The 26,299-nt window shown below is 50.8% G+C and overlaps 1 protein-coding gene across 6 annotated transcripts in view; it reads left to right on the top strand.

The window, feature by feature from the left end:
* HORMAD2 (HORMA domain containing 2) overlaps window positions 1–26,299 on the top strand; it is a 67,002-nt gene that overhangs the window by 1,748 nt on the left and 38,955 nt on the right. For 4 of the 6 annotated variants that reach the window (XM_084648938.1, XM_084648937.1, XM_084648936.1 and 1 more), the window contains exons 2-6: window positions 17,433–17,521; window positions 18,849–18,993; window positions 20,835–20,898; window positions 22,501–22,537; window positions 25,404–25,424. In XM_084648938.1, the coding sequence (XP_084505064.1) occupies window positions 17,471–17,521; window positions 18,849–18,993; window positions 20,835–20,898; window positions 22,501–22,537; window positions 25,404–25,424 (318 nt within the window). In that variant the 5' untranslated portion in view covers window positions 17,433–17,470. The remainder of the gene's footprint in view (window positions 1–17,432; window positions 17,522–18,848; window positions 18,994–20,834; window positions 20,899–22,500; window positions 22,538–25,403; window positions 25,425–26,299) is intronic. The other 2 variants (XM_084648940.1, XM_084648941.1) reach the window with 2 other exon arrangements.

The raw sequence follows: 26,299 nt of genomic DNA, 5'->3' as shown, positions 1-26,299 counted from the left end.
TGGGGGGGGCAGCGTCCCCCGGATCCCCCTCAGCCTCCCCCCCCAAACCACGCTCTGAGGGGGCGGCGTCCCCCGGATCCCCCTCAGCCTCCCCCCCAACCAAGCTTTGGGGGGTGCGGCGTCCCCCGGATTCCCTTCAGCCTCCCCCCCCAAACCATGCTCTGGGGGGGCAGCGTCCCCCAGATCCCCCTCAGCCTCCCCCCCCCAAACCACGCTCTCGGGGGGGGGCGGCGTCCCCCGGATCCCCCTCAGCCTTCCCCCCCCAAACCACGCTCTGGGGGGTGCGGCGTCCCCCGGATTCCCCTCAGCCTCCCCCCCCAAACCATGCTCTGGGGGGGCAGCGTCCCCCAGATCCCCCTCAGCCTCCCCCCCCCAAACCACGCTCTCGGGGGGGGGCGGCGTCCCCCGGATCCCCCTCAGCCTCCCCCCCCAAACCACGTTCTGGGGGGGGCGGCATCCCCGGATCCCCCTCAGCCTCCCCCCCAAACCACGCTCTCGGGGGGGGGCGGCGTCCCCCGGATCCCCCTCAGCCTTCCCCCCCCAAACCACGCTCTGAGGGGGCGGCGTCCCCCGGATCCCCCTCAGCCTCCCCCCCCAACCACGCTCTGGGGGGGCGGCGTCCCCCGGATCCCCCTCAGCCTCCCCCCCCAAACCACGCTCTGGGGGGGGCGGCGTCCCCCGGATCCCCCTCAGCCTCCCCCCCCAAACCACGTTCTGGGGGGGGCGGCATCCCCGGATCCCCCTCAGCCTCCCCCCCAAACCACGCTCTGGGGGGGCGGCGTCCCCCGGATCCCCCTCAGCCTCCCCCCCAAACCACGCTCTGGGGGGGCGGCGTCCCCCGGATCCCCTTCAGCCTCCCTCCCCAACCACGCTCTGAGGGGGCGGCGTCCCCCGGATCCCCCTCAGCCTCCCCCCCCCCCACCACGCTCTGAGGGGGCGGCGTCCCCCGGATCCCCCTCAGCCTCCCCCCCCCACCACGCTCTGAGGGGGCGGCGTCCCCCGGATCCCCCTCAGCCTCCCCCCCCCACCACGCTCTGAGGGGGCGGCGTCCCCTGGATCCCCCTCAGCCTCCCCCCAACCACGCTCTGGGGGGGTGGCGTCCCCCGGATCCCCCTCAGCCTCCCCCCCCAAACCACGCTCTGGGGGGGGCGGCATCCCCCGGATCCCCCTCAGCCTCCCCCCCAAACCACGCTCTGGGGGGGGCGGCATCCCCCGGATCCCCCTCAGCCTCCCCCCCCAAACCACGCTCTGAGGGGGCGGCGTCCCCCGGATCCCCCTCAGCCTCCCCCCCGAAACCACGCTCTGAGGGGGCGGCGTCCCCCGGATCCCCCTCAGCCTCCCCCCCAAACCAAGCTTTGGGGGTGCGGCGTCCCCCGATCCCCCTCAGCCTCGCCCCCCAACCACGCTCTGGGGGGGCGGCATCCCCTGGATCCCCCTCAGCCTTCCCCCCCCAAACCACGCTCTGAGGGGCGGCATCCCCCGGATCCCCCTCAGCCTCCCCCCCCAAACCACGCTCTGGGGGGGGCGGCATCCCCCGGATCCCCCTCAGCCTCCCCCCCCCAAACCACGCTCTGAGGGGGCGGCGTCCCCCAGATCCCCCTCAGCCTCCCTCCCCAACCATGCTCTGAGGGGGCGGCGTCCCCCGGATCCCCCTCAGCCTCCCTCCCCAACCATGCTGTGAGGGGGTGGCGTCCCCCGGATCCCCCTCAGCCTCCCCCCCCAACCACGCTCTGAGGGGGCAGCGTCCCCCGGATCCCCCTCAGCCTCCCCCCCCAAACCACGCTCTGGGGGGGGTGGCGTCCCCTGGATCCCCCTCAGCCCCCCCCCCCAACCACGCTCTGAGGGGGCGGCGTCCCCCGGATCCCCCTCAGCCTCCCCCCCCAACCAAGCTTTGGGGGGGCGGCGTCCCCCGGATCCCCCTCAGCCTCCCCCCCCACCACGCTCTGAGGGGCGGCGTCCCCCGGATCCCCCTCAGCCTCCCCCCCCCAACCAAGCTTTGGGGGGGGCGGCGTCCCCCGGATCCCCCTCAGCCTCCCCCCCCAAACCACGCTCTGGGGGGGCGGCGTCCCCCGGATCCCCCTCAGCCTCCCCCCCCAACCAAGCTTTGGGGGGGGCGGCGTCCCCCGGATCCCCCTCAGCCTCCCCCCCAAACCACGCTCTGGGGGGGCGGCGTCCCCCGGATCCCCCTCAGCCTCCCCCCCAAACCACGCTCTGAGGGGGCGGCGTCCCCCGGATCCCCCTCAGCCTCCCCCCCCCAAACCACGCTCTGAGGGGCGGCGTCCCCCGGATCCCCCTCAGCCTCCCCCCCCCAAACCACGCTCTGGGGGGGCGGCGTCCCCCGGATCCCCCTCAGCCTCCCCCCCAACCAAGCTTTGGGGGGGGCGGCGTCCCCCGGATCCCCCTCAGCCTCCCCCCCCAAACCACGCTCTGAGGGGCGGCGTCCCCCGGATCCCCCTCAGCCTCCCCCCCCAAACCATGCTCTGGGGGGGCAGCGTCCCCCAGATCCCCCTCAGCCTCCCCCCCCAAACCACGCTCTCGGGGGGGGGCGGCGTCCCCCGGATCCCCCTCAGCCTCCCCCCCCAAACCACGCTCTGGGGGGAGCGGCGTCCCCCGGATCCCCCTCAGCCTCCCCCCCAAACCACGCTCTGAGGGGGCGGCGTCCCCCGGATCCCCCTCAGCCTCCCCCCCCAACCACGCTCTGGGGGGGCGGCGTCCCCCGGATCCCCCTCAGCCTCCCCCCCCAAACCACGCTCTGGGGGGGGCGGCGTCCCCCGGATCCCCCTCAGCCTCCCCCCCCAAACCACGTTCTGGGGGGGGCGGCATCCCCGGATCCCCCTCAGCCTCCCCCCCAAACCACGCTCTGGGGGGGCGGCGTCCCCCGGATCCCCCTCAGCCTCCCCCCCAAACCACGCTCTGGGGGGGCGGCGTCCCCCGGATCCCCTTCAGCCTCCCTCCCCAACCACGCTCTGAGGGGGCGGCGTCCCCCGGATCCCCCTCAGCCTCCCCCCCCCCCACCACGCTCTGAGGGGGCGGCGTCCCCCGGATCCCCCTCAGCCTCCCCCCCCCCACCACGCTCTGAGGGGGCGGCGTCCCCCGGATCCCCCTCAGCCTCCCCCCCCCACCACGCTCTGAGGGGGCGGCGTCCCCCGGATCCCCCTCAGCCTCCCCCCCAACCACGCTCTGGGGGGGTGGCGTCCCCCGGATCCCCCTCAGCCTCCCCCCCCAAACCACGCTCTGGGGGGGGCGGCATCCCCCGGATCCCCCTCAGCCTCCCCCCCAAACCACGCTCTGGGGGGGGCGGCATCCCCCGGATCCCCCTCAGCCTCCCCCCCCAAACCACGCTCTGAGGGGGCGGCGTCCCCCGGATCCCCCTCAGCCTCCCCCCCGAAACCACGCTCTGAGGGGGCGGCGTCCCCCGGATCCCCCTCAGCCTCCCCCCCAAACCAAGCTTTGGGGGTGCGGCGTCCCCCGATCCCCCTCAGCCTCGCCCCCCAACCACGCTCTGGGGGGGCGGCATCCCCTGGATCCCCCTCAGCCTTCCCCCCCCAAACCACGCTCTGAGGGGCGGCATCCCCCGGATCCCCCTCAGCCTCCCCCCCCAAACCACGCTCTGGGGGGGGCGGCATCCCCCGGATCCCCCTCAGCCTCCCCCCCCCAAACCACGCTCTGAGGGGGCGGCGTCCCCCAGATCCCCCTCAGCCTCCCTCCCCAACCATGCTCTGAGGGGGCGGCGTCCCCCGGATCCCCCTCAGCCTCCCTCCCCAACCATGCTGTGAGGGGGTGGCGTCCCCCGGATCCCCCTCAGCCTCCCCCCCCCAACCACGCTCTGAGGGGGCAGCGTCCCCCGGATCCCCCTCAGCCTCCCCCCCCAAACCACGCTCTGGGGGGGGTGGCGTCCCCTGGATCCCCCTCAGCCTCCCCCCCCAACCACGCTCTGAGGGGGCGGCGTCCCCCGGATCCCCCTCAGCCTCCCCCCCCAACCAAGCTTTGGGGGGGCGGCGTCCCCCGGATCCCCCTCAGCCTCCCCCCCCCAAACCACGCTCTGGGGGGTGCGGCGTCCCCCGGATCCCCCTCAGCCTCCCCCCCCCCAAACCACACTCTGGGGGGGGCGGCGTCCCCCGGATCCCCCTCAGCCTCCCCCCCCAAACCACGCTCTGGGGGGGGCGGCGTCCCCCGGATCCCCCTCAGCCTCCCCCCCCAAACCACGCTCTGGGGGGGGCGGCGTCCCCCGGATCCCCCTCAGCCTCCCCTCCCAAACCACGCTCGGGGGGGGGCGGCGTCCCCCGGATCCCCCTCAGCCTCCCCCCCCCCAAACCACGCTCGGGGGGGGCGGCGTCCCCCGGATCCCCCTCAGCCTCCCCCCCCAAACCACGCTCTGGGGGGCGGTGTCCCCCGGAACCCCCTCAGCCTCCCTCCCCAACCATGCTCTGAGGGGGCGGCGTCCCCCGGATCCCCCTCAGCCTCCCTCCCCAACCATGCTCTGAGGGGGCGGCGTCCCCCGGATCCCCCTCAGCATTCCCCCAAGCGGCACTCTGAGGGGGCGGCGTCCCCCGGATCCCTCTCAGCCCCCAAACACACCCAGAGAGGGGTGATATTCCCCCTTAGATCCCCACCCGTCCCACTCTACTGCACTCCGTGGGGGGGCAGTGTTCTCCCAGCTCCCCATCTGCACACACACCTATATGTTGGATGGGATCTGTACTTGGAGCCCCTTTTGTCCCTCTCCATATGCTCTCTGTGGACACATGGTTAATCCTTGCTGCGTTAATAGGTAGCCTAATAGTCCTTCCTGCTTTAATACTTGGCCTTGACAATCGGAAGAACTTCATAGTTGAATATTTAGAGGATTGGTGCCAAATTTTCAAGCCCCCCAACTTGTGTTGCCTGTGGGCCAAGTGTTGTGACAGAGCAGAATCTGGCCGTGTGCCTTTATGCCCCGTACTTTACACAGATCATCCAAGCCCAATAATTACCCCCTGTAAAAGAAAATCTACATGAGCCTGTGGTCCAAGAGCATGTGCCTCATTTACTGGGCTTCTCTTCTCACGTTACTGATGTAATCAAGAGTAGTTCCATTGGCAATATGATCCAGCGTGTGTTTCACAGAAATCCCCATCTGCCTTTTCCTTCGTATATCTGGAGCTGGGAATGATAACTTTTGAAAAAGTGGTGAAATGCTAAGGCTGAGACCCAGCAACTCTGGGGTTGCGATCCTTGCTCTGTAATTGACTCTATATGTGGCCTGGGTACGTCACTTATCAAAAGTAGCCAGTACTGTCTCAATTTGAGACACCTAAGACATCCCCACAGTAAATCAAAGTGCGCTAAAAATCAGGAGCCAGATTCTGATTTTATTTATACCAGTGTAAATTGGGAATAACTCTATTGATTACAGTGAGTGACTCTGGATTTTCATGGTGAACTGAGATCAGAATCAGGCTCCAGGTCACTTACTCAGGTATCTAATTATGGGCTTAGGTGAGTAAGTGTAGGCATCCTCAAGTTGGAAGGTTAACTGCTCAGGGAAACTGAGGCACAATCTGGGAATTGTGCGTAGGAAAGATAGGAAGTATGGCAAGACACCGCCCTGGCTTACCCAGGAAATCGTCAGTGATCTAAAATTCAAAAAAGAGTCCTACAAAAAGTAGAAACTCGGTCAAATTACAAAGGATGAATATAAACAAATAACACAAGTATGTATGGACAAAAATGGAAAAGCCCAGGCACAAAACGAGATCAAACTAGCTAGGCATATAAAAGGAAACAAGAAAACATTCTACGAATACATTAGAGGCAAAAGGAACACCAAGAACAGAATAGGCCCATTACTCAATGAGCTGGGAAAGACCATAACAAAAAAAGTGGAAGTGGCAGAGGTGCTTAATGACTTCTTTGTTTCTGTTTTCACCAAGAAGGGTGGTGGCGATTGGACATCTAAAATAGCGAATGCCAGTGAAAATGAGGTAGGATCAGAGTCTAAAATAAGGAAAGAACAAGTCAAAAATTACTTAGACAAGTTAGATGTCTTCAAATCACCAGGGCCTGATGAAATGCATCCTAGAATACTCAAGGAGCTGACTGAGGAGATATCTGAACCATTAGCAATTATCTTTGAAAAGTCATGGAAGACCGGAGACATTCCAGAAGACTAGAAAAGGACAGATATAGTGCCCATCTATAAAAAGGGAAATAGGGACAACCCGGGGAATTACAGACCAGTCAGCTTAATTTCTTTACCCAGAAAGATAATGGAGCAAATAATTAAGCAGTCAATTTGTAAACACCTAGCAGATAATAAGGTGATAAAGAACAATCAGCATGGATTTGTCAAGAACAAATTGTGTCAAACCAATCTTCTAGCTTGTGGGGGAGGGATAGCTCAATGGTTTCAACATTGGCCCCCTAAACCCAGGGTTGTGAGTTCAATCCTTGAGGGGGACATTTAGGGATCGGGGCAAAAATTGGGGATCGGTCCTGCTTTGAGCAGGGGGTTGGACTAGATGACCTCCTGAGGTCCCTTCCAACCCTAAGATTCTATGATTCTTTCTTTGACAGGGTAACAAGCCTTGTGTATGGGGGGAAGTGGTAGATGTGGTATATCTTGACTTTAGTAAGGCTTTTGATACTGTCTTGCATGACCTTCTCATAAAGAAACTAGGGAAATACAACCTAAATAGAGCTACTATAAGGTGGGTGCATAACTGGTTGGAAAATCATTCCCAGAGAGTAGTTATCAGTGGTTCACAGTCATGCTGGAAGGGCATAATGAGTGGGCTCCTGCAGGGATCAGTTCTGGGTCTGGTTTGGTTCAATATCTTCATCAATGATTTAGGTAATGGCATAGAGAGCACACTTATAAAGTTTGCGGACGATACCAAGCTGGGAGGGGTTGCAAGTGCTTTGGAAGATAGGATCCAGACAATACAGGAAGTTTTTGGGGAGTGTTGGGGACAACTTCCTGGTACAAGTGCTGGAGGAACCAACTGCAGCTGTGCTCCTCTTGACCTGCTGGTTACAAACAGGGAAGAATTGGTTGGGGAAGTAGAATTGGGTGGCAACCTAGGCAGCAGTGATCATGAGATGGTTGAGTTCAGGATCCTGAAAAAAGGAAGAAAGGAGAGTAGCAAAATACGGACCCTGGACTTCTGAAAAGCAGACTTAGATTCCCTTAGGGAAATGATAGGCAGGATCCCCTGGGAGGCTAACATGAGGGGGCAAAGAGGCCAGGAGAGCTGGCTGTATTTTAAAGAAGCCTTATTGAGGGCACAGGAACAAACCATCCCGAAGTCCAGAAAGAATAGCAAATATGGCAGGCGACCAGCTTAGCTTAACAGTGAAATCTTCGGTGAGTTTAAACTCAAAAAGGAAGCTTACAAGAAGTGGAAATTTGGACAGATGACTAGGGAGGAGTATAAAAATATTGCCAGAGCATGCAGGGGTGTAATCAGGAAGGCCTAGGCACAATTGGACTTGCAGCTAGCAAGGGATGTGAAGGGTAGCAAGAAGGGTTTCTACAGGTATGTTAGCAGCAAGAAGCAGGTCAGGGAAAGTGTGGGACCCTTAGTGAATGGGGGAGGCAACATAGTGACAGATGATGTGGAAAAAGCTGAAGTACTCAATGCTTTTTTTGCTTCCGTCTTCACAGACAAGGTCAGCTCCCAGACTGCTGCAGTGGGCAACGCAGCATGGGGAGTAGGTGAGCAGCCCTCAGTGGTCAAAGAACAGGTTAAGTCCATGGGTCCAGATCTAATGCATCCAAGGGTGCTGAGGGAGTTGGCTGATGTGATTGCAGAGCCATTGGCCATTATCTTTGAAAATTTGTGTCAATCTGGGGAGGTCCTGGACAATTGGAAATAGGCAAATATAGTGCCCATATTTAAAAAAGGGAAAAAAGAGAACCCGGGGAACTACAGACGTCACTTCAGTCCCTGGCAAAATCATGGAGCAGGTCCTCAAGGAATCCATTTTGAAGCATTTGGATGAGAGGAAAGCGATCAGGAACAGTCAACATGGATTCACCAAGGTCAAGTCAAGCCTGACTAATTTAATTGCCTTCTATGACGAGATAATTGGCTCTGTGGATATGGAGAAAGCAGTGGATGTGATATATCTTGACTTTAGCAAAGCTTTTGATAGGGTCTCCCACAGTATTCTTGCCAGGAAGTTATCATAGAATCATAGAATATCAGGGTTGGAAGGGACCTCAGGAGGTCATCTAGTCCAACCTCCTGCTCAAAGCAGGACCGATCCCCAATTAAATCATCCCAGCCTGGGCTTTGTCAAGCCTGACCTTAAAAACTTCTACGGAAGGAGATTCCACCACCTCCCTTGGGAACGCATTCCAGTGTTTCACCATCCTCCTGGTGAAAAAGTTTTTCCTAATATCCAACCTAAATCTCCCCCACTGCAACTTGAGACCATTACTCCTTGTTCTGTCATCTGCTACCACGAGAACAGTCTAGAGCCATCCTCTTTGGAACCCCCTTTCAGGTAGTTGAAAGCAGCTATCAAATCCCCCCTCATTCTTTTCTTCCGTAGACTAAACATCCCCAGTTCCCTCAGCTTCTCCTCATAAGTCATGTGTTCCAGTCCCCTAATCATTTTTGTTGCCCTCCGGTGGACACTTTCCAATTTTTCCACATGCTTCTTGTAGTGTGGGGCCCAAAACTGGACACAGTACTCCAGATGAGGCCTCACCAATGTCAAATGGAGGGGAACGATCACGTCCCTCGATCTGCTGTCAATGCCCCTACATAGAATCATAGAATATCAGGGTTGGAAGGGACCTCAGGAGGTCATCTAGTCCAACCCCCTGTTCAAAGCAGGACCAATCCCCAATTTTTGCCCCAGATCCCAAATGGCCCCCTCAAGGATTGAACTCACAACCCTGGGTTTAGCAGGCCAATGCTCAAACCACTGAGCTATCCCTCCCCCCAAAATACATATACAGCCCAAAATGCCATTGGCCTTCTTGGCAACAAGGGCACACTGTTGACTCATATCCAGCTTCTCGTCCACTGTCACCCCTAGGTCCATCTCTGCAGAACTGCTGCCGAGCCATTCGGTCCCTAGTCTGTAGCGGTGCATTGGATTCTTCCGTCCAAGTGCAGGACCCTGCACTTGTCCTTGTTGAACCTCATCAGATTTCTTTTGGCTCAATCCTCCAATTTGTCTAGGTCCCTCTGTATCCTATCCCTACCCTCCAGCATATCTACCTCTCCTCCCAGTTTAGTGTCATCTGCAAACTTGCTGAGGGTGCAATCCACATCATCCTCCAGATCGTTTATGATGATATTGAACAAAACTGGACCCAGGACCGACCCTTGGGGCACTCCGCTTGATACCGGCTGCCAACTAGACATGGAGCCATTGATCACTACCCGTTGAGCCCGACAATCTAGCCAGCTTTCTATCCACCTTATAGTCCATTCATCCAGCCCATACTTCTTTAATTTGCTGGCAAGAATACTGTGGGAGACAGTGTCAAAAGCTTTGCTAAAGTCAAGGAACAACACGTCCACTGCTTTCCCTTCATCCACAGAGCCAGTTATCTCGTCATAGAAGGCAATTAGATTAGTCAGGCATGACTTTCCCTTGGTGAATCCATGCTGACTGTTCCTGATCACTTTCCTGTCCTCTAAGTGCTTCAGAATTGATTCCTTGAGGACCTGCTCCATGCTTTTTCCAGGGACTGAGGTGAGGCTGGCTGGCCTGTAGTTCCCAGGATCCTCCTTCTTCCCTTTTTTAAAGATGGGCACTACATTAGCCTTTTTCCAGTCGTCCAGGACTTCCCCAGATCGCCATGTGTTTTCAAAGATAATGGCCAATGGCTCTGCAATCACATCCGCCAACTCCTTTAGCACTCTCGGATGCAACGCATCCGGCCCCATGGACTTGTGCATGTCCAGCATTTCTAAATAGTCCCAAACCACTTCTTTCTCCACAGGGGGCTGGTCACCTCCTCCACATGCTGTGCTGCCCAGTGCAGTAGTCTGGGAGCTGACCTTGTTCGTGAAGACAGAGGCAAAAAAAGCATTGAGTACATTAGCTTTTTCCACATCCTCTGTCACTAGGTTGCCTCCCTCATTCAGTAAGGGGCCCACACTTTCCTTGACTTTCTTCTTGTTGCTAACATACCTGAAGAAACCCTTCTTGTTACTCTTAACATCTCTTGCTAGCTGCAACTCCAGGTGTGATTTGGCCTTCCTGATTTCACTCCTGCATGCCCGAGCAATATTTTTATACTCCTCCATGATCATTTGTCCAATCTTCCACTTCTTGTAAGCTTCTTTTTTGTGTTCAAGATCAGCAAGGATTTCACTGTTAAGCCAAGCTGGTCGCCTGCCATATTTACTATTCTTTCTTCACATTGGGATGGTTTGTCCCTGTAATCTCAATAAGGATTCTTTAAAATACAGCCAGCTCTCCTGGACTCCTTTCCCCCTCATGTTATTCTCCCAGGGGATCTTGCCCATCAGTTCCCTGAGGGAGTCAAAGTCTGCTTTTCTGAAGTCCAGGGTCCGTATTCTGCTGCTTTCCTTTCTTCCTTGTGTCAGGATCCTGAACTTGACCATCTCATGGTCACTGCCTCCCAGGTTCCCATCCACTTTTGCTTCCCCTACTAATTCTTCACAGTTTGTGAGCAGCAGGTCAAGTAGAGCTCTGCCCCTCGTTGGTTCCTCCAGCACTTGCACCAGGAAATTGTCCCCTAAATTTTCCAAAAACTTCCTGGATTGTCTGTGCACCGCTATATTGCTCTCCCAGCAGATATCAGGAAAATTAAAGTCACTCATGAGAACCAGGGCGTGCGATGTAGTAGCTTCTGCGAGTTGCCGGAAGAAAGCCTCATCCACCTCATCCCCCTGGTCCGGTGGTGTATAGTAGACTCCCACCATGACATCACTCTTGTTGCTCACACTTCTAAACTTAATCCAGAGACTCTCAGATTTTTCTGCAGTTTCATACTTGAACTGTGAGCAGTCATACTGCTCTCTTACACACAGTGCTACTCCCGCACCTCTTCTGCCCTGCCTGTCCTTCCTGAACAGCTTATATCCATCCATGACAGTACTCCAGTCATATGACTTATCCCACCAAGTCTCTGTTATTCCAATCACATCATAATTCCTCAATTTTGCCAGAACTTCCAGTTCTCCCTGCTTGTTTGCCAGGCTTCGTGCTTTTGTGTATAGGCACTTGAGATAACCCGCTGATCGCCTCTCTTTCTCAGTATGAGGCAGGAGCCCTCCCCTCTCACGCGCTCCTGCTCGTGCTTCCTCCCGGTATCCCACTTCCCCACTTACCTCAGGGCTTTGGTCTCCTTCCCCCGGCGAACCTAGTTTAAAGCCTTCCTCACTAGGTTAGCCAGCCTGCTTGTGAAGATGCTCTTCCCTCTCTTCGTTAGGTGGAGCCCGTCTCTGCCTAGCACTCCTCCTTCTTGGAACACCATCCCCTGGTCAAAGAATCCAAAGCATCTCTCCAACACCACCTGCGTAGCCATTCGTTGACTTCCACAATTCGACGGTCTCTACCCAGGCCTTTTCTTTCCACGGGGAGGATGGATAAGAACACCACTTGCGCCTCAAACTCCTTTATCCTACTTCCCAGAGCCACGTAGTCTGCAGTGATCCGCTCAAGGTCATTCTTGGCAGTATCATTGGTGCCCATGTGGAGAAGAAGTTAAAAAAGTTAAAAACGTATGGATTGGATGACTATAAGGTGGATAAAAAGCTGGCTAGATTGTCGGACTCAACAGGTGGTGATCAACGGCTCAATGTCTAGTTGGCAGCTGGTATCAAGCAGAGTACCCCAGGGGGTCAGTCCTGGGGGTGGTTTTGTTCAACCTCTTTATTAATGATCTGGATGATAGGATGAATTGCACCCTCAGCAAGTTCGCAGATGACACTAAACTGGAGGGAGAGGTGGATACGCTGGAGGGTAGGGTTAGGGTCCAGAGTGACTTAGATAAATTGGAGAATTGGGCCAAAAGAAATCTGATGAGGTTCAACAAGGACAAGTGCAGAGTCCTACACTTAGGAAAGAAGAATCCCGTGCAGTGCTACAGGCTGGGGACCGACTGGCTAAGCGGAAATTCTGCAGAAAAGGACCTGGGGATTACAGTGGACGAGAAGCTGGATATGAGTCAGCAGTGTGCCCTTGTTGCTAAGAAGGCCAACGGCATATTGGGCTGTATTAGTGGGTGTGACGGGTTAGATCACAGGAACCCCCTTGGGGCTGCCAACTGATGTGCCAAGACTACTTCTGCCCCTGCTTTCCTGCCCTGGCAGCTTGGGACTTCAGTGCCCTGCCTGGTTTGAGCCAGACCTGGTAGCCTGCTGCAAACCCAGACACAGGTCTGAACCACGTCCCCGAACAGCTGTAGGCTTAATTGAAAGCAGCTTCAGAAGTGTTCATGTCTTTAACACTCAGATGCCCAACTCCCAATGGGGTCCAAACCCCAAATAAATCCATTTTACCCCATGTCATAAATATAAAGGGAAGGGTAACCATCTTTCTGTATACAGTGCTATAAAATCCCTCCTGGCCAGAGGCAAAACCCTTTCACCTGTAAAGCGTTAAGAAGCTAAGATAACCTTGCTGGCACCTGGCCCAAAATGACCAATGAGGGGACGAGATACTTTCAAATCTGGAAGGGGGGGAAAAGGCTTTTGTCTGTCTGTGTGATGCTTTTGCTGGGAACAGATCAGAAATGCAAGCCTTCCAACTCCTGTTAAGTTAGTAAGTAATCTAGCTAGAAAATGCGTTAGATTTTCTTTTGTTTAATGGCTGGTAACATAAGCTGTGCTGGAGGGAATGCATATTCCTGTTTTTGTGTCTTTTTGTATCTTAAGGTTTTGCCTAGAGGGATTCTCTATGTTTTGAATCTGACTACTCTGTAAGATATGTACCATCCTGATTTTACAGAGGTTTTTCTTTTACTTTTTCTTTAATTAAAATTCTCTTTAAGAACCTGATTGCTTTTTCCTTGTTCTTAAGAGCCAAGGGTTTAGGTCTGTGTTCACCAATGCAGAGTGGTGAGGATTTTTATCAAGCCTTCCCCAGGAAAGGGGGTGTAGGGCTTGGGGGGATATTTTGGGGGGAAGACATCTCCAAGTGGGCTCTTTCCCTGTTCTTTGTTTAACACTCTTGGTGGTGGCAGCACACAGTTCAAGGACAAGGCAAAGTTTGTACCTTGGGGAAGTTTTTAACCTAAGCTGGTAAAAATAAGCTTAGGGGGTCTTTCATGCAGGTCCCCACATCTTACCCTAGAGTTCAGAGTGGGGAAGGAACCTAGACACCCCATATCAAGCTTATACAGGGTAAATTCATAAATTGTTTGCCCTCTATAACTCTGATAGAGAGAGATGCACAGCTGTTCCCTTCCCCCCCCCCCGCCCAGTATTAATACATACTCTGGGTTAATTAATAAGTAAAAAGTGATTTTATTAAATACAGAGAGTAGAATTTAAGTGGTTCCAAGTAGTAACAGACAGAACGAAGTGAATTACCAAGCAAAATAAAATAAAACACGCAAGCCAATGCCTAATACAGTAAGAAAACTGAATACCTCACCCTCAGAGGTGTTCCAGTAAGCAAATTTGCGGATGATACTAAACTGGGAGGAGTGGTAGATACGCTGGAGGGGAGGGATAGGATACAGAAGGACCTAGACCAATTGGAAGATTGGGCCAAAAGGAATCTGATGAGGTTCAATAAGGATAAGTGCAGGGTCCTGCACTTAGGACGGAAGAACCCAATGCACAGCTACAGACTAGGGACCGAATGGCTAGGCAGCAGTTCTGTGGAAAAGGACCTAGGGGTGACAGTGGACGAGAAGCTGGATATGAGTCAGCAGTGTGCCCTTGTTGCCAAGAAGGCCAATGGCATTTTGGGATGTATAAGTAGGGGCATAGCGAGCAGATCGAGGGACGTGATCGTTCCCCTCTATTCGACATTGGTGAGGCCTTATCTGGAGTACTGTGTCCAGTTTTGGGCCCCACACTTCAAGAAGGATGTGGATAAATTGGAGAGAGTCCAGCGAAGGGCAACAAAAATGATTAGGGGACTGGAACACATGAGTTATGAGGAGAGGCTGAGGGAGCTGGGATTGTTTAGCCTGCAGAAGAGAAGAATGAGGGGGGATTTGATAGCTGCTTTCAACTACCTGAAAGGGGGTTCCAAAGAGGATGGCTCTAGACTGTTCTCAATGGTAGCAGATGACAGGACAAGGAGTAATGGTCTCAAGTTGCAGTGGGGGAGGTTTAGATTGGATATTAGGAAAAACTTTTTCACTAAGAGGGTGGTGAAACACTGGAATGCGTTACCTAGGGAGGTGGTAGAATCTCCTTCCTTAGAGGTTTTTAAGGTCAGGCTTGACAAAGCCCCGGCTGGGATGATTTAACTGGGAATTGGTCCTGCTTTGAGCAGGGGGTTGGACTAGATGACCTTCTGGGGTCCCTTCCAACCCTGATATTCTATGATTCTATGATTCCTTTTACAGACTAGTCTCCTTCTTGTCTGGGTCCAGCAATCACTCACATCCCTTGTAGTTACTGTCCTTTGTTCCAGTTTCTCACAGGTATCCTTGGGGGTGGAGAGGCTCTCTCTTTAGCCAGCTGAAGTCCAAATGGAGGGGTCTCCCATGGGCTTAAATAGACTTTCTCTTGTGGGTGGAGAACCCCCTTCTCTCTCCTACGCAAAGTCCAGCTCCAAGATGGAGTTTTGGAGTCACCTGTGCAAGTCACATGTCCATGCATGGCTCAGTTTTTACAGGCAGCAGCCATTGCCCACATGCTATCTTGAAAGTCTCCAGAAGACTTTTTATGTGGATTGGAGCCTTCCAAGATCCATTGTTCATTAAGTGTTTCTTGGTTGGGCACTTAATTTGCACGTTCCTGTCTCAAGAAGCTGACCAAATGCTTTACTAAGGCTACTTAAAAATCAAGCAAGTACACAGCCAATATTCATAACTTTGAATACAAAAAGTGATACATGCATACAAACAGGATTAATAGATTCAGTAGATCATAACCTTTACAGAGATATGTTACATGGCATAAGTAGCACAAAACATATTCCAGTTATGTCATATATACATTCATAAGCATATTTCCATAAAGCCTTATGGGCTGAACTGTCACAGTAGGAGCACTGCCAGCAGATCGAGGGAAGTGATTATTCCTCTCTAATCGGCACTGGTGAGGCCACACCTGGAGTATTGCGTCCAGTTTTGGGCCCCCCACTACAGAAGGGATGTGGAAAAATTGGAGAGAGTCTAGCGGAGAGCAACGAAAATGATTAGGGGGCTGGGGCACATGAGTTACGAGGAGAGGCTGAGGGAAATGGGGTTATTTAGTCTGCAGAAGAGAAGACTGAGGCGGAATTTGATAGCAGCCTTCAATTACCCCAAGGGGGTTCCAAAGAGGATGGAGCTAGGCTGTTCTCAGTGGTGGCAGATGACAGAACAAGAAGCAGTGGTCTCAAGTGGCATTGGGGGAGATCTAGGTTGGATATTAGGAAACACTGTTTCACTAGGAGGGTGGTGAAACACTGGAATGCGTTGCCTAGGGATGTGGTGGAATCTCCTTCCTTAGAAGTTTTTAAGGTCAGGCTTGACAAAGCCCAGGCTGGGATGATTTAATTGGATATGGGTCCCGCTTTTGAGCAGGGGGTTGGACTAGATGACCTCCTGAGGTCCCTTCCAACCCGGATATTCTATGATTCTATGGAATCTCCATCCTAAGAGGTTTTTAAGGCCTGGCTTGACAAAGCCTTGGCTGGGATGATTTAGTTGGTGTTGGTCCTGCTTTGAGCAGGGGATTGGACTAGATGACCTCCTGAGGTCTCTTCCAACCCTAATCTTCTATGGTTCTTTGGTTAAAATGCAAAATTATCTGGACAATCTGGAGAAATGGTATGAAGTAAATAGGATGAAATTCAATAAGGACAATGCAAAGTACTGCACTTAGGAAGGAACAATCAGTTGCACGCATACAAAATGGGAAAAGACTGCCTCGGAAGGAGCACTCCGGAAAGGGATCTGGGGGTCATAGTAGATCACAAGCTAAATATGAGTCAACAGTGTAACGTTGTTGCAAAAAAAGCAAAAATCATTCTGGGATGTCTAAGCAGGAGTATTGTAAACAAGACACGAGAAGTAATTCTTCCGATCTATTCTGCACTGATTAGGCCTCAGCTGGAGTATTGTGTCCAGTTCTGGGCTCCACATTTCAGGAAAGATGTGGACAAATTGGAGAAAGTCCAGAGAAGAACAACAAAAATGATTAAAGGTCTAGAAAACATGACCTATGAGGGAAGATTGAAAAAATTGGGTTTGTTTAGCCTGGAGAAGAGAAGACTGAGAGGGGACATGATAACAGTTTTCAAGTATGTAAAAGGTTGTTACAAGGAGGAGGGAGAAAAATTGTTCTTCTTAACCTCTGAGGATAGGACAAGAAGCAATGGGCTTAAATTGCAGCAAGGACGGTTTAGGTTGGACAGTAGGAAAAAATTCCTAACTGTTAGAGTGGTTAAGCACTGGAATAAATTCCCTAGGGAGGTTGTGGAATCTCCATCATTGGGGACTTTTAAGAGCAGGTTAGAGAAAGACCTATCAGGGATGGTCTAGATCATACTTAGTCCTGCCTTGAGTGCAGCGGACTGGACTAGATGACTTCTCGAGGTCCCTTCCACTTCTATGATTCTATGATGCTTCTCTACCTTTGGGGAATGTAGTGAGCATTAGTTTGTTAATGTTTGTCAAGAATTTTGAAGGTAAAAAATGCTATATTATGAAGACATCTATAGTGGCTCAGTAGGCAGGCTCCGATAAAATTCTCACTTAAAAGGGGATTAAATCCCTATATTTCTATGGAAGATAAATGGAGATTACTATTATTTTAAAAATATAATGTGGGATGTTTCAGATAGAGGCTTAAAATGGGTCAAGATTAATATTTTGCTTTCAGCTCAACAGTGCTCTTTTAAAAGCACAATGCTCTTTGGATTGTTAAAACAGCTGTCTGGGAGTCGGCTCAGCATTTCTGAGCAGTAGCACTGTTCTGTGCACCAGCATGAGGATTAAAAGCACCTCTGTCAAAGAGAGAGAGAGCCAGATCCTCAGTTGATGTAAATTGGCCTAGCTCCATTGAAGTCTCTGGAGCCACAACAATTTCCACCAGCTGTGGATCTGGCCCTGAATTTCCAGTACTATTGACAGTTTGTTTATAGATAATGAGGTGTTCTTCCTGCCATGTGAACTTCCAAACTGTGGCACAGAGTGACATCAATCTGACACCATTTAGCTGTCCTGGCAAGAGCTCGGCTTTCAGTCCTGGAGAGAGTTCTTATGCAGTCTGGTTCTTATGCTCAGGAAGATGAGAAATTTCAGGAATCCTGTATTTGCCAAGTGGTTAATGTCTATTTCTCTGCAGGTTCTAATTGCATGTGGAAGGCAGCACTTTGAGATGCTATGGCCATGGCTCAGCTCTCACACACTGGGCAGAAGCATAAAACCTCCAAGGTACAGGATTTAGGACTTAATGTTACTGATCAACGTGCTGGCCTAGTAGTACTCAGCCCTGCAGAGCTGGAAACGTAGCTTTGATTACCATTCCCATCCCTTGCTCCCAGGGCAGGCAGTGTGCTCAGTGCTGATTACACTGTGTCTTTGTTGGGTTTTGAAAACAGTTGTCTCCAGGCCAGGGTAGCCAAGAAGATGCTGGCTAAGCAGCCTGAGGATTTGTAGGCGAATCGGTGCTGAGGTGCTGGATACTGGTGCTTGGCTACGTAAAAGTCCTAGGGCTTGCAGAGCCGCCCTAGAGGAGAAAAAGACAATGAACGGGTAGTGGGACTCCTTTTCGCAGAGATTTTGCATGTTAATACCAGGTGTCATGAAGATCAGAAGGGACCGCTAGATCGTCACCACTACTTGCTGTTTAGTATTCATAATTAAGGCTACGATTTAGTCATGGAGGTCGCGGCAGTCACAGATTCCGTGGTTTTACTGGACCTTCGTGACTTCTTCAGCTGTCAGCAGCTGGAGCCGGGGCTGGGGCTGGAGCGGGGGCTATACTCCCCACATAGCCTCGCGGTGGGAGCTGCCATCGGAGCCATATGCTCCTGCCCTGCAGCTTGCGGCGGGGGCTGCTGCTGGGGCCGTGTGCCCCTGCCCCGCATTGGGGGCTGCAGCTGGGGCTGTGCGTCTCTGCCGTGGCGTGTGTGGTTATTTTTAGGAAAAGTCACGGGCCCCATGAATTTTTATTTATTGCCCATGGCAAAATCTTAGCCTTATTCATAATAAACAGAGTCCTAGGCATGGAAAAGTGTATGAGTGCTTAGCTCTTACTAAGCAGAATCCCACATTCTTTTAGAAACCGGATTTGCCTATAACCTCTGGTTTTGTTGGAAGCCTTTCTGCAGGCTGTGTCTGCCTTCTGGACTCAAAATATCTGAGCAGTTGAGAAGCGCCCCCCCCCCCCCCCGCCCCCAGAATAGTGCTTCTTTTCCAGTGTGTAGACCTCAGAGCCCTTTTTTGTCACTGGAATCAGTGACACCAGCCCTGTGGAACTGTGGCAATAGTTCTCTGCCTGTATGACAATGTATTAATACTGTGAGCAAAAGCTTTTGTGTAGCAATAAACTTTGGGCTAAGTGTGTTAGATGCTCCTTGAGCTAGTTATACTGAGTCCACCAACATGTGAGTGAGTGGCATACACACTATGGAAACCAAAAGAAAGGGTAAAATTACCCCAATTTAGACTACCTCTAAACCTGCTGATTCTCCCCTCTGGCGCTGGGCCTTTGCACGGGTCTAAAACCAGTAATATTTTTGTCTTTGTCTTTTGTCAGGAATCAGTGTTGTTTCCACACAAAATTGCCACTGACCAGCAGTCCATGGTGCTGGTGAAAAGGCTTTTGGCCATCTCTGTCTCCTGTATAACGTACCTAAGAGGGCTCTTCCCAGAGAGCTCATATGGAACTCGCTATTTAGATGGTAATGTTTTCAATGCATGCTACTATGTTTCTATGCATTATCTTTGCCCAGTACAGATTAGTCCAGTGCTGTTCACATATTTGACAAGTTCAGTCTTTTATAGGAACATTGCTGACCGTGGCCCAAATCCTCAGCGCACGGTATGGAGGTGCCAGATTTCTATTGAAATCAGTGGGAATTAGGCACCTAAATATCTTTCAGGATGTGAGCCTATGGGCCTTATCCAGCAGCCCTGATACAGGAAAAGCTCCTATGGCAGGAAGACAACTTAGAGCCAGTGGCAACCATCAGCTGTTTCTCTCAATGTTTGTTTTGTTTTCCAGTTGCATTCATTACTCAGCAATTTCATCAGTATTGCCAATCCCAAGCATTCCAAAACCATGTCTCAGGCTCCCCCAAAATCGCGAGACTGGCTTAAAAATCATTAGATTTTTAAAAATAAAAGTAGCTATCCACAGTGCACCGCTCTATAAATCGATGCACTACGCCGACTTAATGCACTTAGTAGGGACATAGACAACTGACTGTATAAAATCGATTTCTAAAAATCGACTTCTATGAAATTGACCGAATTTTGTAGTGTAGACATACCCTTAGAGCTAGTGGCAACCATCAGCTGTTTCTCTCAATGTTTGTTTTGTTTTCCAGTTGCATTCATTACTCAGCAATTTCATCAATATTGCCAATCCCAAGCATTCCAAAACCATGTGTCAGGCTCCCGCAAAATCACGAGACTGGCTTAAAAATCATAGATTTTTAGAAATAATAAATGTCAGGGTTTTTTTTATTGTTGCCTTCTGTTTTTTCAGCCATAGGGGTCAGATTTTCAAGCTTTTCTCCATAATCTGGAGATTCTGTAAATGAAAACTGAGATTCTCACATAATCACGTGGCTTCAGAGATGAGGCTTTAAGAAAAACACAAGGTATTGTGAGACTTGTGGCAAGGTCACACCATATGATGAAACTTTGATTCATCTGCATCTTTATATTAAGTTAGGATCTGAAGGTGGGGAGAGGGAGCGACTCCATATTTTCCAGCTCTATAGATTTATCATCCTTGATTTATGCTTGAAATGGGGTACAGTTCATTTCCGTGTTCTCGTAGAGTTGTATCTTGAAATCTGGTCACTTGTTCATTATGGCCTGCTGAGGACGGAAGAGGAAATCCCAAATTTGACTTTTGATTTTTCCATCCGAAAGGTCATCAGTCTTTCTGATCAGATTTCAGATCTTCAAGTGCCTTTCTGCGCAAGAATCTTGACATTTGACCCACTCATTCCTTAGAGAGCTGCAGGATTGGGCCCCAAGGCATTAATTCACCTTTGTGGTTGGCCTATCAGCATTGGCTTCAACTTTAGGAGTTTTCTGCTTGTGGATCCTAACTCCTAAACTTGGAGGACGAAAGGGCCACAGGAGCCCGGTGGGGAAACGTCACAGGGTTAGCTTATTTTGAGCACAGTTGTTTAGCTTATTTGTGTGTTAGTGAACACTAGAGTGCAGAACTAGAGGGTGCTGTTGGGAAGTGCCAGAATAAGATGAGAATGGGGACTGAGGGGAAAGGAAGTTGCTGGCATTTCTAAATGAAGCCACACTCCATAAATCCGTAACCCCAGTACTTTTTCCTGGAAGAGTTCAATGTATTTCAGCAAAGGTCTTTGGCATTGTAAACTACAGCAGTGAGCCTGTGTCAGCCCACCTGGGATGCTGTTAAAACCATTCTTCCAGCTCAGGAAGTGTTTCCAGATAAAATACTTCATACGTTGATGACTGACTTGATTTCAGTGTTTGCCCAGTGGCTCCAGATATGCTTTGTAACTAGATGCTAACTTTTGTTTTGCAGATCTCTGTCTAAAAATCCTTCGGGAAGATAAGAGCTGCCTCGGGTCACTGCAGATAGTCAAGTGGTAAGTGAATAACAGTGAAACTTAGGGCTTGCCTAAACGAACAATTAGACCACGACAAGCTGGGATATAAATCTATCCTGGACTAGTCTGCTGCACTCCAATGTCCGTGTGCACCCTGCTGGTACCCATTGACGGTTTGCTGGAGCGCTTCAATCTAGTCTTCTTTGAAATGGGACGAGCTCAAGGTGCATTAAAGAGCTGTTAACCCACGTCAGCAGGGTGCACTCAGGCAGTTAGACTGCAGCAAGCTTGCGTGGGGTTGTTTTAATCTCAGTTTTCCGCAGTCTAACTGTTCATGTAGACAAGTCCTATGATAAGTTTATGCTGAACAGCAATATGGCATTGTACCACAGGCCTTTACTTCCTAAATTTGAAATCCTTCAGGGCCAATGATACTGGATTTGCCAAAGCAGTGCTCACTGATTTATTATAAAAGCTGTGTGTGCTTGGCACCGTATATAACGAAGGCATGGTCCCTCGCCAACGAGCTTCCAATGTAAATGTGATCTCATTGACCTCAATAAGAGCGGGATCAGGCCCTCAATTGAACAAACAAAGCAGGTAAGGGAGGAATGAGGCTCACTCTAAACAACGTTGTGAGGTTACTTGTTTCCATAGGTTACATATTTGCTATTTCTAGTTTTTAAAGTGATTTTATATGCTTGATTGATTTTTAACTAATATGTGCCGTTTTTTCTCTTCAGTGGAAGTTGTGTCTGTTTCTGGGGGCATAACTAGGCCCTTAGCTTTCTAGAGTTCTAGTTAAGAAATGCATTTCAGAAACAGAGAGAGAAAGGTGGGTGAGGTAATATCTTGTGTTGGACCAACTTCTGTTGGTGAGAGAGACAAGCTTTCAAGCGTATACAGAACTCTTCTTCAAATTTCAGAAACATGGCATTACTCCTTCCTATCTGCAGAGGGAGTTGTTATAGGGAGTGTAGCACTTCTGTAAAAAGAAAAGGAGGACTTGTGGCACCTTAGAGACTAATACATTTATTTGAGCATAGGCTTTCGTGAGCTACAGCTCACTTCAGCACTTCTGTGTTGCTTAAATACTGTAAGAGCCCAATCCTGCAAATACTTATGGCTCAGCTATCTGCTGTGTCCTGTAAACACCAGGCTCAGATGAGGAGGCTGCAGAGGAGCCATATGCAGTTCTCCAGTCCTGGGGCCAGTTCTGCACTGTCTCAGGATAGTTTAGAGCAGCCTAAAGTCATGATTGGAGCAGCACTCCAGCCATGCCTCCTTCCTCATAGCTATGCCAAAGGAACACCAGCTGGCTGGATCCATCAGCACAAAGAGGCCAGAATGGGGCCAACGATCTGGCCATTACTACCCAGTCTAGGGTTTACTATTTTGAGTAGTCCCAGGACGCCTGGTAAGAAGTGTTCACAGGACCAGAGCCTTAGTGTATAAACTGTGCACACATATGGAGGGGAGAAGAGACCCTTAATTGCTGAGTGACCTGAAGAGGGCGTTACAAGCTAAAAATGCTGTCAGCTCCGTACTTCTTAATGTTTGTAAATGTGCACTCTAAACTCCATCTAATAAGTGATGCTGCTAGACTGGCATGACTAGTTACTAACATTTCTTTCCTGGCAGGATTCAGGGCTGTTTTGATGCTTTGGAAAAGAACTATGTAAGTTTTTGTTTGATATTTTGGTAATATTATCTTTCTTCACTAACAATGGGCAAAATTCCGCTCCAGTTTTCCTTGTGCATTCCTGCAGGGAGCATCTCTGCTATATATTCGCCAGTGATCCCAGTGGAAACTGTACATACAGAACAAGTACACAATAGAGATCTGTGCCACAGGGGACGAAGGAAAGCTGCTCTGCGTGTTTGTGACGTGGACTCTTACTCCTTTGTAACGTGCCGTAGCGTAGTAACCATTATTAGTGTCTAGACCTGCTTGTTGTGAATGGTTTCCACACTAATTTGCAGGCTGCAGGGTTCTCCCCTGCATTCTCTGTTCTACATTCACATCTTTTAATGGATGGATGCAGATTCTGTCAGTCAAAGCAAATCTCTCTCCCTGCCTTTGTTTTTTCCCATATTCTTCTCTGCTCCCTCTTTCCTTCACCCCTTCTTTTACCGTCTCCTTGCCTTTCTTTCCTCTTTTCCTTTTTCTTCATTTTGTTGTCATCTCTGTTTTCCATATAGAGGTCAGGTCTACACCTCAGACTTATATTGGTGTAACTACATTGCTCAGGGGTGTGAAAAATCCATACCCCCGAGCGACATTGTTATACTAACCAACCACCCCCCACCCCATGTAGACAGACAGCGCTATGCTGAAAGAAAAGCTTCTCCTATTGATAGAGCTACTGCCTCTCACAGAGGTGGATTAGCTCTGCCAACGGAAGACCTAAGAGCGTCTTCACTTAAATACTACGGCGGCGTGCGGCTGTGCTAATGCAACGTTTTTAAGTGTAGACCTGCCCTGAGTTTAGATTTCCTTTCCTTTTTGTATTCTTTCAAATACAAGGCTTGAGTACCTGGTTTCAGAATAAATGCACATTTTTAAGTAATCCCAGCCCTCACTTACGCAATCTGAGGAAAATCTGACCTGTAAATATAAAGTGCTGATTGCTCTCTGTGTATCAGCGTTGTTCATCAGACTGTGATCTATATCTGAATGACTCTTACCTAAATCAGATGGATTTTTGTCAATATCTGCACTGCTGATCAGACTGACGCTTGTCTATGTCAATTCTACTGTTGTCGTAGATGAAATGATGTGAAATGTTCTGAACTCAAATACTTGCTTACCGACAAATCAAACAGTCAGCTTTAAATAGATAATGGTCTCCACCATTTAGAAGAGATTCAAACCCTCATACTTCAGCACATAAATCAACTTCTAACTGATAGGGATTAGGAAAAAACTCCTGTGAGCAGTTATTCCATAATTATCCACTCCTCCAGGTTTTTTGCACATTCCTTTGAAGCATCTGGTTCTAGTCAGCATCATGGAGATGGTACTAGGCCAGGTGGGTCACTGGTTTGATCTACTGAGGCAGTTCCTTTGTTTCAGTCAGCAAGTGAACTAATGCTTTCTCTAGCCAAAGCTTTCGAGTGGTTTACAAGGCTAGTGTCAAGTACAGTTCCTTGCCATAGTGCAGTCCATAGGTGAACAAGGTGTTAGGTGTCTGTGAGGAAGTCCATATCAGAGATCAAAGACTGAAACCTCGTTGCTAATGGCAGGTGGGGTAAAAACAGTGAGATTCATAATAAAAAAGGGATCTTACATTGGACTTGAATAGAAAAGGCTGCCAGTATCAAGGAGCTTTAAATAGAAGGAATCTGTTAAGCGAGAACACTGTGAGGCAAGACTGGATGTACAGCTATTTTATAGATAGGGCCCTACCAAATTCACAGTCCATTTTGGTCAATTTCATGGTCATGGGATTTAACAAATAGTAAATTTCATGATTTTTAGCTATTTAAATCTGAAATTTCACTGTGTTGTAATTGTAGGGGTCCTGACCCAAAAAGGAGGTGAGGGGAGGGTCACGAGGTTATTGTAGGGGGTGGTGCTGTACTGCTAAGCTTACTGCTGCAGGCAGCAGTGCTGCCTTCAGAGTCGGGCAGCTGGAGAGCGGCGGCTGCTGGCCAGGAGCCCCGCTCTGAAGACAGAGCCGCCGCCAGCAGCAGGGCAGAATTAAGGATGGCCTGGTCTGGGATTGCCACTCCTGGGTGCTGCTGCCTGCAGAGCTGGGCCTTCAGTCAGCAGCCGCCACTCTCTGGCCGCCCAGCTCTGAAGGCAGCATAGAAGTAAGGGTGGCAATACCATGATTCCCCCCCTAAAATAACCTTGCGACCCCCACACAACTCTCTTTTGGGTCAGTACCTCCAATCTGAGAAATGCTGGTCTCCCCCCTTGAAATCGGTATAGTATAGGGTAAAAGCACACAAAAGACCAGATTTCACTGGGGGAGACAAATTTCATGGTCTGTGATGTGTTTTTCATGGCCGTTAATTTGGTAGGGCCTTATTTATAGATCTTTCGAAAAATGTGATTGTTGTTCAGGGTCGGCTACCTTCAGCATGCGGCCCACCAGGGTAATCCGCTGGTGGGCCACGAGACTTTTTGTTTACGTTGATGCGACCCCCCCGCAGCTCCCATTCCTGACAATGTGAGCTGTGGAAAGCGGCAGGCAGCTGTGGATGTGCTGGCCGCCGCTTCCCGCAGCTCCCATTGGCCGGGAATGGCAAACCGCCGCCACTGGTAGGTGCAGGGGGCTGTGCCTGCAGATGGTCAACATAAAGAAAATGTCTCGCGGCCGCCAGCGGATTACCCTGATAGGCCTTGCGTTGAAGGTTGCCGACCCCTGATGTAGTTAATAAAACTGGCCACAGGGTGTCACTGATGTTGCACCCAAGTGCATCTGAATTAGCAAGGGTATGTATGAAAAGCCCTGACTTGCAAACCATTGAATGTATTTACTCCTTCATTACTCGAGGCACTTAGATTTTGACTAGGCTCTTATCTTCTCTTCCAGTTACATATGGCTGTCCTGGCAGTAAGTCATCCGTTAAATGAATGCAAGGTGTTTTCCTTCCCCCACGGTGGTTGGATGAGACGTTAAACTAAGGGCCCTTCTGCCCATCTCTGTCCGTACTTAGGGAGCGTTAAAGAGCTCATGGCAATGGAGTTAGCCTCAGTTTGGAGCAATAGCTTCTCTCTTCACAAGATAAATGTTAATGTCGTAGGTTGCATGGGAACATTTGCTGGATGCAGCTTTCGCTTCCATCAGTGGTGCAGAATATTCATCCTTAAATCACTACGGCCATGTCCACACTAGGAACAGTTTACTGGTATAGGAACACCAGCATATAATACTGGCAGAGTGCTCCCAGTGTGGATCCAACTAAAGTAAAACAACCCCCTACCAGCAAAGCAAGCAATCCCAGTAAAAGCACAGTTTTGCTGGTATATTTGCGTCTGCTGTAGAGGCTTCTTTATACCCCTGGCTGATGTACCTGTGCCAGCAGAAGTCTGTAGCATAATCAGAGCCCAGGTCTAGGATACTGATTACAAGCACTGCCATGTGCTTCGCATTGCTGCTTCTTTCTGCCTGTGCCCCAAACAGAAATGGGCAACTGCCTCCTCCCTTCCCATCTCAATGAGCATTCTCTTTAGTTGTCTTCTTGTTACCATTGATGGGACAAACCCTTTAGCCCTCAGGTTTCTGGCAAGTTGCCATTGGCACCCTTGGTGTTGCAGAGATTGTGCACGGCCAGCCTCCGACATGTACCTTTGTAAAGCACTTGTAGGTATTCTAGACACCATAGCGAAGATCCGGGTAACTAATCCTCATGCATGAGGGCATTCATTGATCGCTAGTGAGGGTCAGGATGGGCTCTCCCCTGAGCCCTGCAAAATTTCACATCATGG

Source organism: Lepidochelys olivacea (genome assembly GCF_965140295.1).
Source record: "Lepidochelys olivacea isolate rLepOli2 genome assembly, chromosome: 15".
Lineage (NCBI taxonomy): Eukaryota > Metazoa > Chordata > Testudines > Cheloniidae > Lepidochelys > Lepidochelys olivacea.
Note: the sequence above shows the minus strand (reverse complement) of the source record. Positions and strands in the feature narration are given on the sequence as shown.